The sequence below is a fragment of the Enhydra lutris genome, unplaced genomic scaffold (assembly GCF_002288905.1).
Source record: "Enhydra lutris kenyoni isolate GAN:26980312 unplaced genomic scaffold, ASM228890v2 scaffoldscaffold26, whole genome shotgun sequence".
Lineage (NCBI taxonomy): Eukaryota > Metazoa > Chordata > Mammalia > Carnivora > Mustelidae > Enhydra > Enhydra lutris.
The window spans coordinates 14,572,685-14,594,492 of NW_019154110.1; the positions used below are offsets into that span (position 1 = coordinate 14,572,685).

Consider the following 21,808-nt stretch of genomic DNA (forward strand, 5'->3'; position numbering starts at 1 on the left):
GATTGTGTGTGTGTGTGTGTGTGTGTGTGTGTGTGTGTGTGTGTGTCGGTGGGGGTGGGGTGGTGGAGGGAAGGGCTTTATCTGGGCACTACTGGTTTATTTCATTCATTTGTACTCTAGAACGTTATCAGCATTGTATTATGTATATGCCTTGTCTCTACAACTAGAAAATGAGTTGTTCTAGAAGGCCTGGCCTTCCCTGGCTTGGTGCCCTGGGCACAGTAGGTACTCAGTCAGTCTTTGATGAGGAGGAGATGACAGAGACTTGCCTCTGTGTCTGGAGAGGAAACCTACAGCCCAGAGAGGCGTAGAGGGTTGTGTGCAATTCCCGCAGTGTCCTGGTTACAGGGGCTAGAGGCTGTGGGCAGCCAGCAAGGGGGCTGGCTGACTCTTCGCAGCTCCCAAAGAGATCCCTGTGTTGTTTTTGTGGAGCCCCGTCTTTCCATGCAGAGGGCCTACCCACCCTCTCTACCTTCCAGATTCCAGTCTTCCAAGAAGTACTCCTTTCGTTCGCTCTCTCCCACTTTCGGGGTGCAGGTGTTCTGGAGGGAAGCATGGACAGCCCCAGAGTTGTCTGCCATCTGGCCCCAAGCCTTGCTTTTTGATTCCTAGAACTCTGGACACAGGTACCCACTGCCTGAAAGTCCTGTTTGTTTCCCCTGTTGGCCAGTACGCTCTCTTTGATCTCTTTTACAGCTTCGTAATTACGGGCTATAATGGGCTGGGGTGTTTGAACATCAGGGTAATTACTTTCCACTCTTCCTACCCCAGTCCTTCAAAGAGGGGGACAGTGGGGAAAGTAAGAAATTCTCTGGAGAAGGAAGGCTGTGCCCTTCCCTCATGCTCTTCCCAGCCTGGGCTGGGTATAGGGTCTCAGTCAGGGCATGAGAAACGTGAGGCTTGGCAATATGCGGGATCCAGGAGTCTCAACTGTTTCACTACTGGGGTGACCCCCCACCAATGCCTTGGCCAAGGCCTGGACTGTGACATTAGTAGTGGAAGTTCCTCTTGTCCTCTGGGGCTGCTCGGGGACCATGGCTTGGGCGTTTCTTAAGAGTGGAGAGCTTCTCTTTGCCTGGGGTCCTCTAGTTGGGCTGGACTTCCTGGGAGTAAGTGAGCAGGAGGACAAGGAAGGCTCAGACCTCTCAATTTCTTCCGCAGTGTCATTCCGGAGTCCTGTAAATTTCCAGTTGGTTAGACTGTGGAGCCTGAGCCTGGGCTGGGCCAGGATGCTGCTAGTCCAGTCCCAGGACTTAGCAGCTTGGGGGGAGGGAGGGAGGAAGGGGGAAAGTTACCCTCCTGACCCATTATGGGCCCCCACTTGAGTGTCTCCACCACTTTCCAGGGCTTCCCTGCTTGTAAGCTGCCAGTTCTGAGGGGCCCAGGTCCCTGCTGCCTCCTGGGGCGAGGAGTGAGGAGCAGGGGCGAGGAGCCGCTCCCCACTCCCCGCTCCCAGGCCTGCCAGGCAGGAGACCTGCCTGGACAGGCTCTCCCCAGGGAAAGAAAGCAGAGATCAAAGGCCTGAGCGTGTGAGTGAGCCCAGGCACTGGCTCCTCCGCCTGCCACTGGGGCTGGCAGAGGGATTAACTCCTTCCGTGCCTGCAGCTCAGCCCCAGAGACTCAGCAGGCCCCTGGGGGCACAAGGTCCCAGCCTGATACCCTTCCAAGATGAGCCTTGGCTTTGGGGAGGAAAGCTGGTGAGTGGCAGTGCTGGGCAGGACAGCCGGACGCCAAGTCACGGCAGTATCTGTCCTGCTCCTTTGCCCTTGTGTCTCCACCCACCCCTTGCCCTTATCTCTCTTCTCTTACCCCACACCCAGAGCTGCTAGATTTTTGCCTTTTTACTCTTTTTGGCTCTACTCTGTTCTGCCTGGCTGCCTGGCTAGATTCTGCTGCCCCAAGCCTGCACACACAGTTGTGCCCTTGTGGGAACAGCCCTTCGGGTCCCTCCCTACCAAATCTCCAGTGCCACCTCAGGGACAGAACACTGGACGGGGACCCCATTAAGTCCTTGAACTGGAGCCAGGAAACGTGTCAGCAAACTAGAGTGTGGCTGGGAGAGAGACACCAAGAGATGGGCTGAGCCCGGGGCTCTGCCAGAGACCTTGGGTGGCAGCACGGTCCCAGGCCTTTGGGGGATGCCCACAGGCTCCTCTTGGCAGGCAGGGTGGGACTGTAGAAAGCCCAGCTCTAAAAGGAGCTGTCTTTTCTCCCCTTCTCCCTCTCTGTACTGGGGACTGGTCACCCTTCCCCACTCCCTGGGGGTGCTGGTCATTCCCTGCTTTCTGTTATCCCAGCTCTTAGTGAAGGCAGACTTGGGGTACTCTGAGAGCAGGGAGATGTCTTATTTGTCCTTAGCTCCAGAGCCTAGTCTACAACCTGGCACAACTAAATTCTTGTTAAGGGTTTATTTGATTACAAAAGTTAGGACTGAACATTGTCCTCGAAGGCAGTGGGAGCTGAGTGCGCTCCTTGCAGGACAGGGATCCTAGTCCCACTGCCGCCTTGCAACTGTCACACAGGAGTGTGCAGAGGTATGGTGTGTGCGATGCCCGAGGAAGGGATAGACATGGGAGGGGGAGGCCAGGGCCTGGGTGGGCTGTGTCCTGCTCTGACCGCAGGGGGACCACTGTTGTGTGTCTCTGCAGGCCCGGATGGCAGGGGAGCGAGGAGCCAGCGCTGTCCTTTTTGATATCACGGAGGATCGAGCTGCTGCTGAGCAGGTACCCAGGGACACTGGGGTGTTTGAGGGGGCTGGATGGAGGGAGATCAAGTCACCTGGGGAAAGACAAGTGAGGACACAGCAGCCCTTGTGGGTACTCTTCCTCCTGCAGTTGCAGCAGCCCCTGGGGCTGACGTGGCCGGTGGTGTTGATCTGGGGTAAGGACGCCGAGAAGTTGATGGAGTTTGTGTACAAAAACCGAAAGGCCCATGTTAGGATTGAGCTGAAGGAGCCCCCAACCTGGGTAAGCACACCAGATCTCCAGCCCCTGCCCTGGCACCCATTCTCACCTCCATTTCTTCCTGTGGCAACTCTCATCAAAAGCCCTTGCACTCCTGGAGCCAAAGAGAATTCTGAAACCATAACCATTCATCTTCACACACCAGCTGTGTGCTTCTGGACACGTTTCTTCCCCCTCTGGGCTTCATCTGCAGAATGAGAAGATTAGGCCCCTGAGTTCTAAAGTTGTTTTCAGCTCCGTGGTTTCCCGGCACAGAGTAGCAGAGCCAGACTGACACCCTGGCCCCCAGCCCCTGATCCCTGATTGGTGTCTCTCCACCAGCTGGAAATCTCACCCAGGGGTCACTGGGAGGCTGCCACTCTGCAGGGGGGTCCCTTTCCTCTTTCTCCCAAGCAGATGGGTCTTCAGAGAGTACCTATCCCAAGGAACATCTGGAGAACCCTCTCCTATGCATGCCCGTGGGCAGAGAGGGACCACTTAGCACCCCCTGCAGGTTCCTCCCTACGTCCTCCCCGCTGCTAGAAGACTCAAGGGGACCTCTGGCTCTTTGCCTCCCAGGCACGTGAGCTTCTCTTAGATTGGCCCACCTCCTTCCAGAAGTATGACTCTCTCAATCTCTGCTCACTTCCCCAGCCAGATTATGACGTGTGGATCCTCCTGACAGTGGTGGGCACCATCTTTGTGGTCATCCTGGCTTCCGTGCTTCGCCTCCGGTGCCGCCCCCGCCACAGCGGGCCGGTGAGCTGGGGTGGGGGGCACTGGGGGGGGTGGGGGGGATGGAGGTGGGCATGTTCCTGTGTGGGGGAGGATAAAGGAGTGGGAAGGGAAAAGGGGAGGAAAGAAGGTGCCCTTAGGCTCTTGCAATCATTTACATCTAAATACCCTGGACTCTGACTTGTAGAGCCCCTCCATGGAGGTTTGCCCATTCATTTATTTATTCAGCAAATAGAGCTCCTGGAGGGGCCAGGTGTTGGCAAGAGCAGGGTGAAGAAAAAGACAGAAGATCCCTTCCCTTGGGGAGCTTTCATTCTAATGGGAAGCTTAGACAATAAGCAAAATAAATAAACTATGTGGTATATTTGGATGGTGGTATGTGCCAGAGAGAAAAATAAAATAGAAGAGGGAAGAGGGAATGTAAAGGGAAAGGGTTAATTTTTAAAAAGCGAAGCCAGAGAAAGTTTCACTGGGGGGATGGCATTTACAGGAAAGACCCTAAGTGGGTGAGGAGGTCGTCTGTGGAGGTATTTGGGGAGAGCGTGATGGGACAGAGAGCCCAGTACAGGCAAAGGCCTTGAGGCAGAAGTGTGCCCAGTATGTCTGAGGAACAGCCAGGCGGCCAGGAGGCTGGAGTAGAGTGAGCAAGAGGTGAGGACAGGGGTTTGCTGGACTGCGGAAGCCATTGACAGGACAGTGTTTTTCACTCCGGGTGAAGTGGGAGATACGAGAAGATTTTGAGCAGAACCAGTACCATGATCTGAATTAAGTTTTAAAGCGGGGAAGGATGGGTGTGTGGTTGGGGGGTTAATGGGATTAGGAATGCCATTTGATGGGCCTATTAGATATCCAAGTTAAGATACCAGGCAGGCAGCGGGATGAAAAACTTCTCTTCCAGCCCATCAAGGAAAGGAAGGCTTGGTGGTATGAATGGGGGTGGGGTGGGAAGGCTTGGCAGAGCCGGGTATGAGCTTGAAGGGGACAGACACCTAGGGATAGTCAGTGGGCTGTGTGGTCTCACTGGGTGACTGGGAACCCAGTACAGTCCCGGGGTGAGGGACAAGGAACCCTTGGGCAAGGAGCCCTTGCCCTAATCTGAGCCCCAGCCCTCTTCCCAGGATCCCCTTCAACAGCGAACCGCCTGGGCCATCAGCCAGCTGGCCACCAGGAGGTACCGGGCCAGCTGCGGGAGGGCTCGGGCTGAGTGGCCAGACTCGAGCAGCAGCTGTAGCTCAGCCCCCGTGTGTGCCATCTGCCTAGAGGAGTTCTCTGAGGGCCAGGTAAGGCGGGCCTCGAGCTTGCCCTTTGTGACGTGACTGGGCCGGGGAGGGACGCTTGCACAGGAGGCTGGGCAGGGCACTGAAGGCTGCTTCCCTGGTTGCATCTGTACCCTGTGTATCTTGTATGAGGCAGAGGGCGGGGACAACCCTGATCTCTGGCTCTTTCCCTGGTCTTCCAGGGACGGAGAGCTAGGCCTTGTTCGGTGTGGCCACGTGCCAGGCTTTGCAGTGGGTGCTTCAGAGCCATGATCTCGTGTCAGCCTCATGACAATGCCCAGTGGGGGTAGATTTTCTTTTTATCCTCATTTTAGAGCAGAAAACTGTTAAGGAACTTGCCCAAGGTAATGCAGCCAAGTGGCAAGAGTCAGGTTGACCTGACGCCAAAGCCCTTACCATTTCTAGGCTACTATGTGGTATTTTACAAGGTCACAGCAAGAAGGGGAGGGCCCATTTTACTGCTGCAGCTACAGGTAACTTTGGTTCGGACCCCCTTGTGTTCCACAGGAGCTACGGGTCATTTCCTGCCTCCATGAGTTCCATCGTGTGTGCGTGGACCCCTGGCTCCATCAGCACCGGACTTGCCCTCTCTGCATGTTCAACATCGTAGGTAGGAGGTGGGCTGTGCACTCTGCTGTGTGCTGGGGCGGGGGGGTGGGTCTGGGATGAGGCTGCCCTCCAACGGAGCATGTTGCCTTGAAGCTGAGGGGAATGCCTGTCTCCCTTAACAGTTCTTCAGGCTGTGCACCGCTCAAGGGTACTTCCTATGAAGGGGGACAAACCACAGTTCACATTGTAGACTTCTTTGTTACTTTAAAAATCTTTTTTTATAAAAGATTTTATTTATTTATTTATTTATTTGTCAGACAGAGAGAGAGAGAATGCAAGTGCACAAGCAGGCAGAGCAGCAGGCAGAAGCAGAGGGAGAAGCAGGCTCCCTGCTGAGCAAGGAGCCTGATGTGGAGCTCAATTCCAGGACCCTGGGATCATGACCTGAGCCGAAGGCAGTGGCTTAACCGACTGAGACACCCAGGCGTCCCTAAAAATCGTATTTTTATGACAACTTTGTTGATTCCAAATCTGGGTGGTTTGTGTATTTATAATTCTGAGTTTCTGGCAATAAAGTATCTTATTCTAACAAAACCAGGATAGTATGGAAATTTCCTGAAAGATGAAAGTGAAGTATCTTGAGGAAAGAGAGCCTTTTTCTAATTTACCCAAAGGTATGCTACAGGCCAGTGGTGGCCCTGAGTGAAAGAGCCCCAAATGGGCTGGTGGGAGGAGTGGGGATGGACATACAGAGTGGAACCCCCAGGGAGAGAGACTGGCTGGAAGGAGCCAGGGCATCCCAGGGCACAGGCAGATTAGGAAAGTCCTTGGTCCCCCAACTCTGACTGAACATGCAGCTACGTGGGCTTGAATGGGGCTGCTGCAGCCACCCTCCATCAATTCATGGAGTCAAACACCCATGCTCTTGGTTCTTTCTTCCAGAGGGAGATTCGTTTTCTCAGTCCCTGGGACCTTCTCGCTCTTACCAGGAACCAGGCCGGAGACTGCACCTCATTCGCCAGCATCCTGGCCATGCCCACTACCACCTGCCTGCTGCCTATGTGCTGGGCCCTTCCCGGGGTGCAGTGGCTCGGCCCCCACGACCTGGCCCCTTCCTAACCTCCCAGGAGCCAGGCGCAGCCCCCCCGGCACCACCGCGTCCCCAGAGCCGCACACCCCAGGGTTCCGGGCGAGCAGCAGCACCTGGCAGTGGCCCAGCACCCCTACGCGCAGGGCTGGGGGCTGAGCCCACTCCGACGCACATCGCAGCACCCCTCGGTGTGCCCAGCACCCGCACGCCGGGCCAGGCCTCACGACAGCAGCGGCTCTGGAGAGAGCTACCGCACGGAGCGCAGTGGCTACATGGCCGACGGGCCTGCCAGTGACTCTAGCTCGGGGCCCTGCCACGGCTCCTCTAGTGACTCAGTGGTCAACTGCACAGACGTCAGTCTGCAGGGCATTCACGGCAGCAGCTCTACCTTCCGCAGCTCCCTGAGCAGTGACTTTGACCCCTTGGTGTACTGCAGCCCGGAAGGGGAGCCCCGGGGAGAGGAGACACGGCCCTGCGTGACCTCCCGGCCCCGGTCTTTGGACTCCGTGGTGCCCACAGGGGAAAGCCAGGTTTCCAGCCACGTCCACTACCACCGCCACCGGCACCACCACTACAAAAAGCGCTTCCAATGGCATGGCCGAAAGCCTGGCCCAGAAACTGGGGTCCCCCAGGCCAGGCCTGCCATTGCTCAGACACAGCCCCAGCCAGAGCCGCCTTCCCCTGATCAGCAGGCTGCCAGATCCAACCTAACTGCCCCTTCAGGGCAGCTCCCCAGCCCACAACGGCCCAGGACCCTCCCAGAGGCAGCCCCGGGCTCAGCTGATGCCGCCAGCCCCAGTCCCAGCAGCCTCTTCCATTTGCAGAAATCCAGCCTCCCTGTTCGACACCCACAGAGGAAAAGGCGGGGGGGCCTCTCAGAGCCCACCCCTGCCTCTCAGCCCCAGGACTTAATGGCACACCCAGCTTGCCAGAATTTCCCCCATTACGGTACCAGCTTGGCATACCCTTGGTCCCCGGAGGCCCACCCGTTGATCTTTGGGCCTCCGGGCCTGGACAGGAGGCTGCTGCCAGAAAGCCCAGGCCCTTGTTACTCAAGTTCACAGCCAGTGTGGTTGTGTCTGACTCCACGCCAGTCCCTAGGACCGCACCCACCTGGAGAGGGGCCTTCTGAATGGAGTTCTGGCACCCCAGAGGGCAGGCCATGCCCTTACCCTCACTGCCAGCTGCCGCCAGCCCAGCCTGGTGAGTTTTCAGGGGAAGAGGGTGTGGTGAGGAGCGGGTACCGGAGGTTTCTGCAGGATGGGGGAAGTCAGCCAACGAGGGGGTTGACAGCAGCTGAGAAGGGTGCAGTGGGGTAACATTCAAAATCCTGAACAGCAGGCATAGCGCAGGATGCTGGCCGAGGTACTCTGACTCTGCCAGGTGTTGGTCCTTTGGTTGCCAGAGCAGAGGGCGGTCTTGGGGGAAGTGCCAGTGTGGAGGAAACATCAGATAGCACTTGCGGTGGTTTGAGGCAGCAGCTCAAATGTAAGTGTTTCAATATTGTAATAATTAGTCAAGCTGTGCCCACAGTTCAATTATCAGCTTTAAAGATTTATTTATTTGAGAAGGGGAGCGGGGAGGGGCAAAGGGAGAGAATGTTTAAGCAGACTCCCTGCTGAGCATGGAGTCTCACATGGGGCTTGATCCCATCACCCCAAGATCATGAGCCAAGCAGAAGCCAAGAGTCAGGGGCTTCACTGACCAAGCCACCCAGGCGTCCCCAGTTATAAGCTTTAGATAACAAAGAAGGCCAAGAAGTGTTCCTTGCTCTTGAGGGACAGCATGGAGAAGTACTTACTGATAGTTGTAATCCCAGCCAATGTGAGGTCTTGGAGGGGAAATAATTGCAGATATCTGTAACACTAAGCCATATGAGAAGATCTATGGAAATTATTTTTAAAAAGGCGGGGGGGGGGTGAAGAAAAGAAAAAAAATCATGGGTGGTTCCCAGCAACCCTGGGGGTCCTTAGGTTTTCTCCTCTCCCCCTGGGGTAAAAGAACAACTAAGGCTTCCCTTCTGAGCACCCTTGTTAATAAGACCAACCTTATTCTCCTGGGGCCTCAGTGCATCCCTGATAATTGTATTACAACCAATACGGATAATGTAAATCCTCCATTTTAATGTGGTGTTTATTTGCTCAAATCCTCTTCCTTCTCCAGAGCAGCCTCCCCACTTTTCCCCCATCTTCTCCCATGGTTTGGATGACACAGCTCTTTGCCTACAGCTCTCCCTAGGCACCCCAAAAGGGAACCCAAAGGTCCTGAAATATAAGACCTCTCAGTCTAGGAACCCTACAGTCAAGACCTAGAGCTTTTATCATTCATTAATTCATTTCTTCCCTCCTTTTTTCTTTTCATTTCTTTTTTTTTTTAAAGATTTTTATTTATTTGACAGACAGAGATCATTTGTAGGCAAAGAGGCAGGCAGAGAGAGAGAGCGGGAAGCAGGCTCCCTGCCAAGCAGAGAGTCCAACGCGGGGCTCAATCCCAGGACCCTGGGATCATGACCCGAGCTGAAGGCAGAGGCTTTAACCCACTGAGCCACCCAGGCGCCCTTCCCTCCTTTTTTCTTCCTGCATTCGATGCTTGCTATGGGCTAGGTTCCAGGCTAGGTGCTGAGGACATGGAATTTGTCAACCGGGAGATCGGTCTATGTGGTCAAAGGCACGTACACAGTGACAGTAGAGAAGACCATGGCTTCCTTGGAGCCATGTAAAGCAAGCTTTGGTCATGTGTTTGATGATCCATTTGGACCCTGTCACGTGGGCTCTCTCGTGGCTACTGGAGCCAGACCAGCACCTCCCCTCTCTCCTATACATAGAACTGGTTTGGACACCTCCCTCTTCCCTGCTCCTCAAATACAGTCAGCACCAGGTTCTGTTAACTCTGTCCCTGAGAGCTTTTTTACCTTCTCCTTCAGAAGAAGGAGACATGGGGGCACCTGGGTGGCTCAGTGGGTTAAGCCTCTGCCTTCGACTCAGGTCATGATCTCAGGGTCCTGGGATCAAGTCCCACATCGGGCTGTCCGCTCAGCAGGGATCCTGCTTCCCCCTCTCTCTCTCTGCCTGCCTCTCTGCCTACTTGTGATCTCTCTCTCTCTCTGTCAAATAAATAAATAAAATATATATAAAAAAAGAAGAAGAAGAAGAAGAAGAAGAAGAAGAAGGATACATGGTCCCTGCCCATGTCTTCGATGCAGCCTAAAGACCAAGGCAGGAGCCTCCTAGCTCTTCCTTCCCCTCTTACAGGGCCATGAAGGCTAGGCCCTGCTCACCTGCTGCTGCCAGGCTCATCGTCTCTAAACAAACTGTACAGAAATTTCTACATGTTGTTTTGTCCACAGTAAACAAAAACTGAGCCTGTTTGGCCTTCGAGGCTCTAGCACCGACTAGCCCCCGTCCTCCTTCCCCACTTTATTTTTCAGTCTTCCCCTTCCCTTGCCAAACCTAGTAAACACTTCTCGCGGTCCCTGTAACCCAGAATATTCTGCTGCCTTCCTCTTCCCAGAAATCCAGTTCTTACCCATTTCTGCCCGACTAGCTCATTTATCTGCACTTTCAGGAAGCCCTTCCTGATTGCTCCACTTGAACATGATCTGTCCCCTTTCTAGGAAAGGTCTTATGATCCAGTCCCGTCCCACTGCATAATTTCCCTTTGCATGCACACCCTCTCTCCTACAAGATTGTCAGGTCCCTGCTTATTCTTCTATTTGGCATATGGTAACAGACCAGATTCACAAGTGCTTACTAAGTATTTACTGGGTTAATGAGCAAATAGTAAGTAATTATAACACACTGGTTGCTATGTATGTTTCTCTTTCTTGAGCTTTCTTGTTTTTCTCTCCCCTTTATCCCAGCTGGGGCCCCTCCCAGCTTTCAATCTAGTTGCCCCTTCCGGATACATTCCCTGCTCCTCCCTCTCTGTAGTTCTCTCCCAGCCATACTGTCTTGCAGGTGGGACAGGAAAGCAGCTGGCCTGACCCTCAGTGACCTCTTTCCCTCCTCTCTCTAAATGCAGGCTCGGAGGAGGAGACTGAGGAGCTGTGTGAACAGGCTGTGTGAGATGCTCAGACCTAGCTCCAACCAAGAGCGTACTTGGATGACTTGGCCCTACCTGGCACAGAGTGAAGAAAGGACCTCAGAAAACACCCCTCTTTTGGGCCATACTTCCTGGCACCTCTGGAAGAGGAGTGGTGGTGGTGGGTGGCAGGTGCTCCCTGCTCCCAGCACTGGACATTGAGTGCAGAACGCGTCTGCAGTCAGCAAGCCTGTGTCCAGTGGGGCAGCCAGCTACTCCCTATGTGGGCCGGCTCCCTTAAAGGCTGTCTTTTGAGAACAGGAAGCTGGGTATGGGTGGATAGATGTTATAAAGGTGCTGCTGTTTTCCCCAGGCCCAGCAGGTCTTCCTAGTCCCAAGCCTCATGTGCACACCTGTCAAGGGTCCTTCTTACCTCCTCTCTTGGGTGAGTTCTGCACACCAGCTTTGACGCCTTGGTAAAGCTGCTGCATCAGCAGCAACCTCGGCTTGTGTCATTTTCCTTCTTTGCAAACAGATCAGGAACGTAGATGAGCCCTGAGCCCTATAAAGGGAGACTGTGCAGCTTCTCCGTGCAGTACCTGCCCTGGTGCATAAGGGAGAATGCTCTTCCCTTCTTGTCTTTAATTGTCATATCCACTCTATTAAGTCAGAGGGGAGGCTCTGGGAAGCCAGGGTGTGGAGTTCTGTCCCTAAAGCAGTACAGCGCCCTGAAGAACCTGGGATGAAGTCTCCGACTTTCAAACTCCCTCGTCACTCTAGCAGCCCCAGTTCCTCTGGGGCTTGGGAGTGGGGGTAGTGGGGGAGGGAATAATTCTTTCCTGGAAGTTGCCTATCTCAAAGTCCCAAAGTAGGTGGAAAGAAGAGGATTTCTGCTGGACTTCATCTAGAAGAGGGAGGATGGAATGAAGGTAGAAAAGACAGAATTACGGCTGAACAAGGACAATGATGAATTCTTTTCTTGGAGTTTTCTCTCAGAGCAGGGATGAGGAACAGGGGAAAACAAAGGAAAAGCAAAGTGGGACATTTGGGTTTAGATGGCTCCAAGGCCCCACTTCCCATGATAAGCCATACAGACCAGGGACACCCAGGAAGGTGTACATGCAAGAGGTTGTGCATGCAGGACATCTGGCCCGGGTAGCTGGCACCGAGTGGGCAAGGGCTGAGGGGCCCCCTGAGGGTGACATTCTCCCCAGGGCAGCTGGACCATTGCCGGCTCCTCAGGCATTATCCCATTTGGAATGTGAATGTGGGAGCTAAGTGGACACAGGACCCTACCCGGGAAACTTCTTCCCTCAAAGTCAGTGGGGAACTAGCACCTAGGCACCCACATGGGTATTTATATCTGAACCAGACAGAAAGACGCTTGAATCAGGCACTATGTTGAGAAATGTATTTATTTGCTAATATATTTATCCATAAATGCGGTCTTGTCTCGTGGTTTTGTTCTGTCGTGACGGTCACTCACGGTAACGGTTTCATCTTCTGCATTGACAGAAGTAAATTATTTCTGGTATCAGAGGTTAGGCTCTGACTTAGGAAGGGATAGGACAGAGTGGTGGGCTAGGCAACAAGCATTGGTTTGTATGCCCCTAAAAGCATGGTTTAGTGAGATCAGGAAAGGGAGGAAAGCATGACTGGATTCTGTGGTCCAGTTGCTATCTGTATTATTATTGTACCTTTTACTTCACACTCTTGTGATGCTTCAATGAATTTGTAACCTGTAGCAAATACTCTGTGCCTCACTTTTCCACCCATAAAATAGGCCTACTTCACAGAGTTGTGGCAGGGCTCCCCAGGTAAGAGTGAAAGCATGTTTGGAGGCATTAAGTATCCAACGCTGGAGAACATTCTAACCCCAGTCATAGAGCCCATCTGAACAAAGCATGGCAGGGGCACAAACAACAGCCCCCCCACCCCTCCTTGAAGAAGCTCTGTTTCAGTTCGGAGGCCTGGTTGGGAGGACAGAACATCGGCGCCTGAAACTACCTATTTATATCCCAGAGCTCCAATTCTGAAAAACACAAATGACTGTGCTCTCCCTACTCCTGCGACTACTGTTGAGGATCCAGAGCTACTGCTAAGTTGGTATGAATTCCACATAGCCTCACAAAGCACATTTCCCCTTCTGCTTCTCCAGGAAATGTTTCATAGGGGTCGTCATTATCTGTTGCCCAGTTTTGAAGCACAGAGCACAGAAGCATCTAGCTTTCTAGAAGGTGGGGGCGGGGGGAGACACTCTCCTATCCCCTACAGATGTTCTCAAGTAAAGGAACTGTCTAAATGCTAAAAGATGCACAAAGCCTAAATTATCAGCTGGAACGAGTAAAGTACGTAAAGAGTTTTTTAAAAATAAATACGCCTGTTACGCGCCATGGGCTCACAAGCCACAATTCCGGCGGACGGCAAATGGAAACCCTACACTGCTCTCAGGAAGAAAGGGGCTGTCCCTGATTTCTTTCCCTCTTGGCAGAGATAACCCAGAGGGAGACAGTAGGCTCTCTGGCCCTGCGCTTTTTTAAAACGGCAAGACAAAAAAGGATCTCGGCTGGCATCTGGGATCCTCCTAAGGGGACGAACGGCCTACTGCCAGGGACCGAGATCAAAGGGCCCGCCCCGCCGGGATTCCGGCTCCGGCTGCGGCGCGTTCCCGCGCAGGCGCCAACCGCGCCGCCCCTCCCCCATGGGCCCTGCCCACAGGTCCAACGGCCGCCACGGCCTCGCCCTCGCGCCGGCCCAGGTGGCGGGCGCGCGCGCCGGCCCAGGTGACTCCCGGCCGGTCCCGCCTTTCAGGCGGGAGAAACCATCTCCGTAGGACGGGCGGGGGTGGGGGGGGGCGGTGGCTGGGACCTGCGACTTCCCACACAGGAAGCGGAAGTCCTGGGCACCGGAAGTGGAAGGCATTCTGGGTAATTCGCTGTTTACTTCCTGCGGCTGAGGAATCCGTGGCCCAGTTCTTTGCTGTGCTTTTGTCGGAGAGGATGGCCCTCGAGACGGTGCCGAAGGATCTGCGGCATCTGCGGGCTTGTTTGCTGTGTTCGCTGGTCAAGGTGTCCTTCGGGGAGCTGGTTGTAGGGGCGATGGGGGGAATCAAGGTGGGGGAAAACGTGGAACGGGGCTGGGGGATAGCGAAGAGAAAATTAAGTTCCAGGACGCTGGGTTTGGCGGGGCGCAGGGGATGTGGGAACCTGCTGGAAGGCCATCGTTTAAGTCTGCAGGAACACAGGCAGTCTTTAGATGCATTTGAATCCTTAGCTAACACACGTGTGATTCTTAACAGACGTTCAGTGAACTTCTGTTGAAGTCGAAGGCCACTGAGAGTCAGGTGAGGGTGGGGATCTGCAGCTGAGGGAGTAGTCAGAGAGGATGCCTGTCCCTGAGGAGACTAGGGAAAGGAATAGGTAAAACGCAGTTAGGAACAAGAGAGGGAGGACTGTGAGGGTGTGGGCGGAACTTTAGAAATGGAGCTGTAGGAGTGGTGGGTGGAAAGCCTGATGAGGCAGAGCCAGCATAGGGAGCCTTCTACTTGACCAGGTAGAAGTATGGAGAGAGCTACTCATTCTTTTGGCCTTGTTTATGCTCACCCCTACCCCTTTCTTTCCCTCTCCCAGACTATAGACCAGTTTGAATATGATGGTTGTGACAATTGTGATGCATATCTTCAGATGAAGGGTAACCGGGAGATGGTATATGACTGCACCAGCTCTTCCTTTGATGGGTAAGCTCCTCTAGATTCCTTCATTCACTTTTTGGTTACTCCCATCCTACTCCACCCCACCCCATCCAGTAAATGTGAGGCAGACTTTTGAGATCATGATCCTAGTTGTTCTCAAAGTTATGTTCACAAAGTTCTGTGCTGTCCAGTACAGTAGCCACTAGCATGTTGGGCATTGAGCACTTGAAATGTGGTTAGTCCAAACTGAGTTATGCTCCAGCTGTAAAATATACACTAGATTGACAAGATTTAGAACAAGGAAAAAGAATATAAGGTATTTTAACTTTGTTAATATTAATTATATACTCAAGTGATAATCCTTTGGGTATACTGGGTTAAATGAATATGTTATTGAAATTAATTTCACCCTTTTGTCTTTACTTATAAACGTGGCTACTAGAAAATTTTAAATGACTTGTTTATGGTTTTGTTTATTTCTGCTGGACAGTTCTTAGACTGTCAGCTCATTGGTGGTAGGGACTGTGTTTATCTTGTACACACTGATTTGGCATAGGGCCCGGAAGGTGGCAAAAGGCTAAGAAATGTTTGTTAAATACATGAAGATCCTTTCTGAAAATGAAGGTAAGGTAAGGTGTAAGGTACAGTAGTGGTAAATTATTACCTGAAAGCTGATGCTGTTAGGTATGTCCCTTGGTGAGATTGTCCAATGGGGAGAAGGGGAAATGAGAGTAACATAAGTGACAAGGTCTCGGGTTTTTTTTTTTCCCCAAGGTAGGAGCCAGAGAATAATATTCTTTGGGGGGATAAGGAGATAACTGTCTTGGCTTCTAGGCCAATTAAGGATTTACACACAAGGGTACCTGAGTGGCATAGCCAGTTAAGTGTCCAATTCTTGATCTCAGGTGAGATCAAGAATCTAGTGAGATTGAGTCCTTCCCACAGTCCCTGGCAACTATCATTCTACTTTCTTTCTGTATGAATTTCTTGGGTTTTTGTTTTCTTTTAAGATTTTATTTATTTGAGAGAGGACAAGCAGGGGGAGTGGCAGAGGGAGAGGGAGAAGCTGAGCAGGGAGCCCAACATGGAGCTCAATCCCAGGACCCCCAGGATCATGACCTGAGCCAAAGGCAGATGCTTAACCAACTGAGCCACCCAGGCACCCCTCTTGCTGTATGAATTTGAAGTGTACTATGAGTGTTTTATATAAGTGGAATCATAACAATATTTGTGTTTTTGTGCCTGGCTCATTTCATTTACCACAATGTCTTCAAGGTTTATCCATATTGTCGCATGCGTCTGGAGTTTCCTTTTAAGCTGAATACATTTTATCCACTCATATGTTGATAGACTCTTGGGTTGCTTCTATCTTTTCGCTGTCATGAACAATGCTGCTGTGAACACAGGTTTACAAATATCTGATCAACTCCCTGCTTTCATTTCTTTAGGGTATATATCCAGAAGCGGAATTGCTGAGTCGCTCTGTTTAATATTTAGGGGAACTGCCATAATACTGGTTTCATAGCGGCAGCACCCTTTTCTGTTCCCACCAGCAGTGTGCAGGGGTTCCAGTTTCTTTACACCCTTGCCAACGCTTGTTTTTTTTGTTTTGTTTTGTTTTTTTGTTTTATGTTTGGTTTTGGTTTTGGTAGTGGCTACCTTCTTGGATGTGAAGTGGCATTGTTTTGGTTTTGATTGCTTTTCCCTAATGATTAGTGATGTTAAGCATCTTTTTTTATGTGCTTACTGGCCTTTTGTAGATCTTAGAAAAAAGTCTGCTCAAATCCTTTGCCCACTTTGCAAGCAGGTTATTTGACTTTTTATTGTTGAGTTGTAAGAGTTATTTTTGTGTATTCTGGTGCATGTTAGATTTTGAAGAGTGGGTATATCAAAGGCTAAAGGAGCTCAGAGGAGGGCCACATGAACTCAGCTAGAAGCCGAGGAGATACTATGTGAATCAGGCTCTGACATAAAGAAGTTCAGGATTTTTGAGGACGTTGAGGCGAGAGAGCATTTTCGAAAAAGCATTCTAAACAAGGGAATGACTTGAGTAGAATCACGGGCTGGGAAAACCAAGCTATGCTTGGAGAATGGTGGGGATTCTGTTGAAGTTAAATCATAAGGTTGGGTGATAGGCACCGTAAGGCTAGAAAGATTGCTTGTGAAGAATAGAAGAGAACATACTGTTGGTCCAGACAACGACCTGTGGCTACCTCTGGTCAGTTGGCCAGGCCAGGGCAGGTGTTACTCTACTTAACCACCCCAGAGGGTGGCGTCCGTTCCACTCCCAGCAGGTGGCTGAGAATGTAGGATATGGATGGGGGAGGAAGGCTCCCCAAATAAGAATGCAAGATTGGTGCCAAAAAGAAGAGGGAATGGTTTGTGTTTTTGTTTTTTTTTTTTTAAGATTTTATTTATTTATTTGACAGACAGAGATCACCAGTAGGCAGAGAGGCAGGCAGAGAGAGAAAGGAAAGGAAGCAGGCTCCCTGCTGAGCAGAGAGCCCGATGCAGGGCTCAATCCCAGGACCCTGGGATCATGACCTGAGCCGAAGGCAGAGGCTTAACCCACTGAGCCACCCAGGCGCCCCGGAATGGTTTTTTTTTTTTAAAGATCTTATTTATTTATTTGACACAGAGAGAGAGAAACAGCAAGAGAGGGAACACAAGCAGGGGGAGTGGCAGAGGGAGAAGCAGGCTTCTCGGTGAACAGGGAGCCTGATGCAGGGCTTGATCCCAGGACCCTGGGACCATGACCCAAGCCAAAGGCAGATGCTTAATGACACCCACCCAGGTGCCCCGAGGGAATGGTTACTGAGAAGGCAGTTGATAAATGTCAGTATCTATAACAGACCTGTCACAATAAGCAGTCCGAAAGCATTTGATTGAATGAATGACAGAAATGACATAAGGTAGCTTCTGAAAGTACCTGGTGTTTACTTGTCAAGCTCAAGTGGCAGCCTACTAGCCCTTATTAAATGGCCTTTCTGTTGCCTGTGGATCAGAGCTATCCTGGGGAGAATGAGTAAGATAAGGAGAGCTAATGCTTATTTAGCACCTACTCTGTGCTAGGTGTTGGTCGTGTATTAACTCAGTATTTGAGTTTCAGTCCACATAATTCTGAGAGAGGTCTCCAAATGTGTCTTAGGCTGTACAGCTCATCAGAGCAGACCTTGGCCAAGTCTAACTTATTTTTGTAACCCCATAAGCATGTTTGTCCTTCACCCTCCTCCTTTGCACTAGGGCCCAGCCCCCTAGTGGTGGTGTTGCTTGTAATTGTAACTGGCTTTCTACTTTGTTGTTGTTGTTGTTGTTGTTTTAAAGACTCCATTTATTTATTTGACAGAGATCACAAGTACGCAGAGAGGCAGGCAGAGAGAGGTGGGGAAGCAGGCTCCCTGATGAGCAGAGAGCCTAATGCGGGGCTTGATCCCAGGACCCTGGGATCATGACCTGAGCCGAAGGCAGAGGCTTAACCCACTGAGCCACCCAGGCGCCCCTGGCTTTCTACTTTTAAAGCTGTCCTGTTTCCCAGAGAATCCGGGCTAAGGATGCTTTTGAGTTTGATGAGCTAATCCTTTGGGAATGGCAACTAACCTGTGCTTGGCAGGCCAAGAACCTTTGTCAGTGTCCCCAGCATTAGTAGTCCATTTTCCCTGCTTTCTTTCCCAAGCCAATACTTGGCTTTTTCCTTTGTTTCCTCTCCCAGAACTGTTGCTGGCTGGAAGCAGAGTGAAGTGGACATTTTCCTCCATCTCTCTCTTTTCTAGTAGGAGAGGCTCAGGCTGACTGTTTCTTTTCCTTTCCCAGAATCATTGCAATGATGAGTCCAGAGGACAGTTGGGTCTCGAAGTGGCAGCGAGTCAGTAAGTATCTCCCTTTCTCCTTATCCTGGCCTACTTGTTGCTGCCCGCTGGGTCTGGTGGGGGAGCCTTAAATCAGGGGTAAGTAGCCACAGAATGAAACAGTTGATGTTGTAGGAAACAGGAGGAAAGTGTCCTATCCCCTGTCACTTAACATCAGAGCCAAAAGAAGTGATTGCTCTTCTCTTGGAGTTGCAGCATTCCTTTCATTTTTAGCTTAAACCTCCATTTGGTCTTTAGACTTAACTCACTCTCACTGTCATCTTTCTTCTTCTCTCATAGGTAACTTTAAGCCAGGTGTGTATGCAGTGTCGGTCACTGGTCGCCTTCCCCAAGGTAATAATAATCATAATAGCAGCCAGTGTTCACTTGCTCCACCACGCTCTGTGGAGGTCCTTTCTGTGACTACACGCTAGTCCTCATGACTCTGGAGGCAACTGAGGCACAGAGAGGTTAAATAACTTGCCCAAGGTCATCCTGCTAGTAGTGAGCTAGAATGTGAACCCAGGCATTTTGACCCCAGAACCCTTGGTTTTAGTGACTACAGTGTGTAGTCTTTTCCTTCTCATTCTTATCAAGTCATTGCCAAACACGTGCCTGGATCTTCAGTGGTAACAAGCCAACCAAGCAGGACTGTTGATGAACTGTGTAGGAAGGAGCTCCATTTTGCTTAGGAACACCTTCCTTCCTTTCTCCCTTTCCCGCCCCCCACCAAAGTGGTAGTAGAGAGACTTTTCTTATCTTCTGGAATATTCCTCCCTCACAGAGCTGTTTCTTTTCCTGCTGCAGGAATCGTGCGAGAGCTGAAAAGTCGAGGAGTGGCCTACAAATCCAGAGACACAGCTATAAAGACCTAGCAAGATACGTGGCTGCCAGCATCTTTGCTCCCCGCCTCCTGCATCTGCTTATTTTTTGTTATGGAACTAAATGGACAGAACTTCAGAGACTTTCCCCCTCCAACTCTGAGACTCAGCAAACCGTTGAGAGAACATGGCGTGTGCCTGAGCCATTTTACCTTTGGACTGCTGGTGGGGGTGGGGTGGTTTGAGCTGGTGGATTAACAGAGACTGGCTTGAATGGGGGGTAGGAGACGTGTTTTTTGCCCTTACCCATGAGTAGGACTCTGGGTCAGATGCCAATAAACATGAACCCCTAGGAAAGTTCTTAAACCCATGACAGATGCCTTGCCTCCTCCTTTTTACCTGGGCACAGGAAGAACTCACCTAACTCTGTAAGCACTTTCCTGGAGCAACAGAGGCCCTCCAGCTCCCTGATACCCATCTTTCAGCCTTCCAAAGTTGCAGCCTTTCTAGTGTGCTTCGTCGGGTCTTGTTGGAAGGTCTGCTGTCCTGAGTCTGGGCAGCCCCATCAGGCTGGTAGTCCTGGCATCTGGGGGTTGCAGACTTGCTCTAGACCTGGCATAGCAAGTATCTTGAAAGAAAGTCTGAGGCTTCTCAGTATTCTTTGCCTGTTGACCATATTTATTACTACTCTTCCCTTGCCCTTTTTTTTCCTTCTTTTTACTGTTCTTCCTGTACCTTAGGCCATGACCCTCCCTTGCCCACCTACACACATTCCACTGTGTTTCTTCAGCTGGAGACCTTCAGGTGGCTGCTGGATCTTGGTCCAGTTAGTTTATGCCTTTGTAGGAGTTGGGCCCCTCCCCTGCCCATCTGGCCTAATAGGGGGTTTTGATATCAGGTTGTTGGTCAAGGTGAATTATTTGTTTTAGAATGAAAAATTTACCAGAAATCTTACTTTAATCTCCACAAAGAATCCTATTGCTATCTATTGATTTCCTAGGTTTCTTGTTCTCCATCTGTAAAACAATAACACCCTGTTTACCTTAGTTTTGTTATTACAAAAACGAAGCAATGTGAAAATTCTGAAACTTAGGTTTTATGAAAAGTAAAATTCATTTACTCTGTTTTTATTAGCTGTTCTTTAATGTATACAGTAAGCGCACAGTTAATCAAATAGTGGGAGAGGTGCCGAAAATCACTGCTGCAGAATGAGCTCCTGACTCATTAGCGGAGGTGCCTACACTAGGGCTCTGCCTGTAGCCACCTGGTGTTGCTAGTGAGTCAGTGTCTCTTGTTCCTTGCGGCCTGGAGTGTGTGGGAAGGAGAGAGAGGAGCTGATTGTGGGAAGGAGGGAGAGGAGCTGATTCTCCAGTGACCCCCCCCCCACCACTCCCACCCCTGTCGTCGTCTGCTCAGAGGCCTCTGTGAGGGCAGCTGAAAGTGGCCCAGGATGCTTAGGTCACTCACAGATCCTCCTCAAACCAGAACTGTTTTGCTGATGCCCTCAAGCTCTGAAGGAGGGGTCCGTTAACCCCAGTTTCAGCTATTTTTAAAGGATTTCTCCAGCCCAGCAAACTGAAAGAGCTCAAGGGGTGGTGGTTTCTATTTAATTTCAGTCTGAAAGGATCCTTGGGAAGTAGCCCCACCAGGCCAGCCTTAGGATCTGGAGAGAAGTGGGTTTCAGCAAGAGTGCCTAGGCCATGCAGCCAACACCCAACTTTCACTGGCTTTTCTCAAAAAGTCCCTTGGAAATCCCCAGCTGCTGTCCTGCGTGTCTTACCCGGACGTGGCTGCTCGGTGAGAATGGAAACAGTTGTGGGGAGGGGAGGCAAGAGGAGCTGTACACAAATAACCACACTCAGGCTGCCTCAGCCCCACACTGAGCTGACGACCTAACTGTTAGCCTTGCAGGAAGCGAAAGACACAGGCCCCGAGGGTTGTGGGGGAGGGGTGCCCAGTAGGGGGACCGGGTGTCACAGACTTGGTGCCAAGTGGGCTCTGCCTGGAAGCTGCTTCTCAGTTCGCTTTCTTGCTGTTTCTGGTCCTGGAAGCTGCTTATGGTGCTACCCGGCAGCCCAGACAGGCTAGAAGGTGCTAGAGTCCACCCACTGCAGGGAACCCAGAGAAACTGCAAGAGGGACTGCTGGTTCTTAAAGGTTTCCCAGGAGGGAGGGGCACTACGCGGACAAGGAGGTCTCAGCTACGGCTGCCCTGCATCACACATCATCGAGGGCCATGCGCTGCTCCTTGGGCCTGTCAGGTTCAGCCCCATTCTGACCACGGAGGTCCCACACCTACCCAGGGTCTTGGTCTCCTGCTCAGTCGTTGGGCTTCCCTACTTCAGAAAGGCAAGGCTCCTCCTCTTTAGTTCCACAATGACAGATGCGAGCCAGGCTAGTGACCAGGCTGCCCTCCTTGTCTGCTTATTCCTTATTCTCTACTTCCCACCAACTACTGCCCGTTGGGTTAAAAAAATAAAAACAGACTTAGTAGCAGTTCATTGCTGAACGTGGCCTCTGTTCCGAGGCAACCGTTGGTGACTAGGGTCAGAACGAGGTTGGAACATTCTGGTTTTAGAGGGGAGCTGTTTCGGAAGAGTAACGGGGTTGAGCTGGGGGAGCGTAAGCTCAGGCTGGACTCTTTAAGTTTGGCCTATTTCCTCTGGGCATGGCCATGCCCTCTCACTCCAAGCCTGTCTATAACCTGCCATTCAATCCTCACGTCCCCTTCCGGACGCCTGATCCTGTGAGTGCGTAAAACAGGTATGTAATGTTGAAGCACAGACTAGTATCTTACTTTGGAAGTCTCCTTCGTGTTTATCAGTAAAACTTTTCATTT

At 51.5% G+C, this 21,808-nt stretch overlaps 2 protein-coding genes across 3 annotated transcripts in view; both read left to right on the forward strand.

Annotated features, from left to right (window-relative positions):
• The window catches only part of LOC111151340 (ring finger protein 43), a 65,138-nt gene extending 53,080 nt beyond the window's left edge, over positions 1 to 12,058 (forward strand). Inside the window, 8 exon segments of the mRNA XM_022509283.1 lie at positions 2,649 to 2,723; positions 2,835 to 2,966; positions 3,597 to 3,701; positions 4,796 to 4,957; positions 5,462 to 5,564; positions 6,446 to 6,645; positions 6,647 to 7,796; positions 10,614 to 12,058. Coding sequence (XP_022364991.1) covers positions 2,649 to 2,723; positions 2,835 to 2,966; positions 3,597 to 3,701; positions 4,796 to 4,957; positions 5,462 to 5,564; positions 6,446 to 6,645; positions 6,647 to 7,796; positions 10,614 to 10,657 — 1,971 coding nt within the window. The 3' untranslated portion in view covers positions 10,658 to 12,058.
• Positions 12,059 to 13,487: 1,429 nt separating this feature from the next.
• Positions 13,488 to 19,340, forward strand: LOC111151754 (SPT4 homolog, DSIF elongation factor subunit). Of its 2 annotated transcripts, none has more exons than XM_022509927.1 (5): positions 13,488 to 13,726; positions 14,243 to 14,349; positions 18,115 to 18,170; positions 18,450 to 18,503; positions 18,957 to 19,340. In XM_022509927.1, exons 1-5 carry the CDS (start codon positions 13,613 to 13,615, stop codon positions 19,022 to 19,024), a joined length of 399 nt encoding a protein of 132 aa, XP_022365635.1. In that variant the 5' UTR covers positions 13,488 to 13,612; the 3' UTR covers positions 19,025 to 19,340. The 2 variants fall into 2 exon arrangements, with proteins under 2 accessions (XP_022365635.1, XP_022365636.1); XM_022509928.1 differs by having other exon boundaries at positions 13,491 to 13,681.
• Positions 19,341 to 21,808: the final 2,468 nt, after the last annotated feature.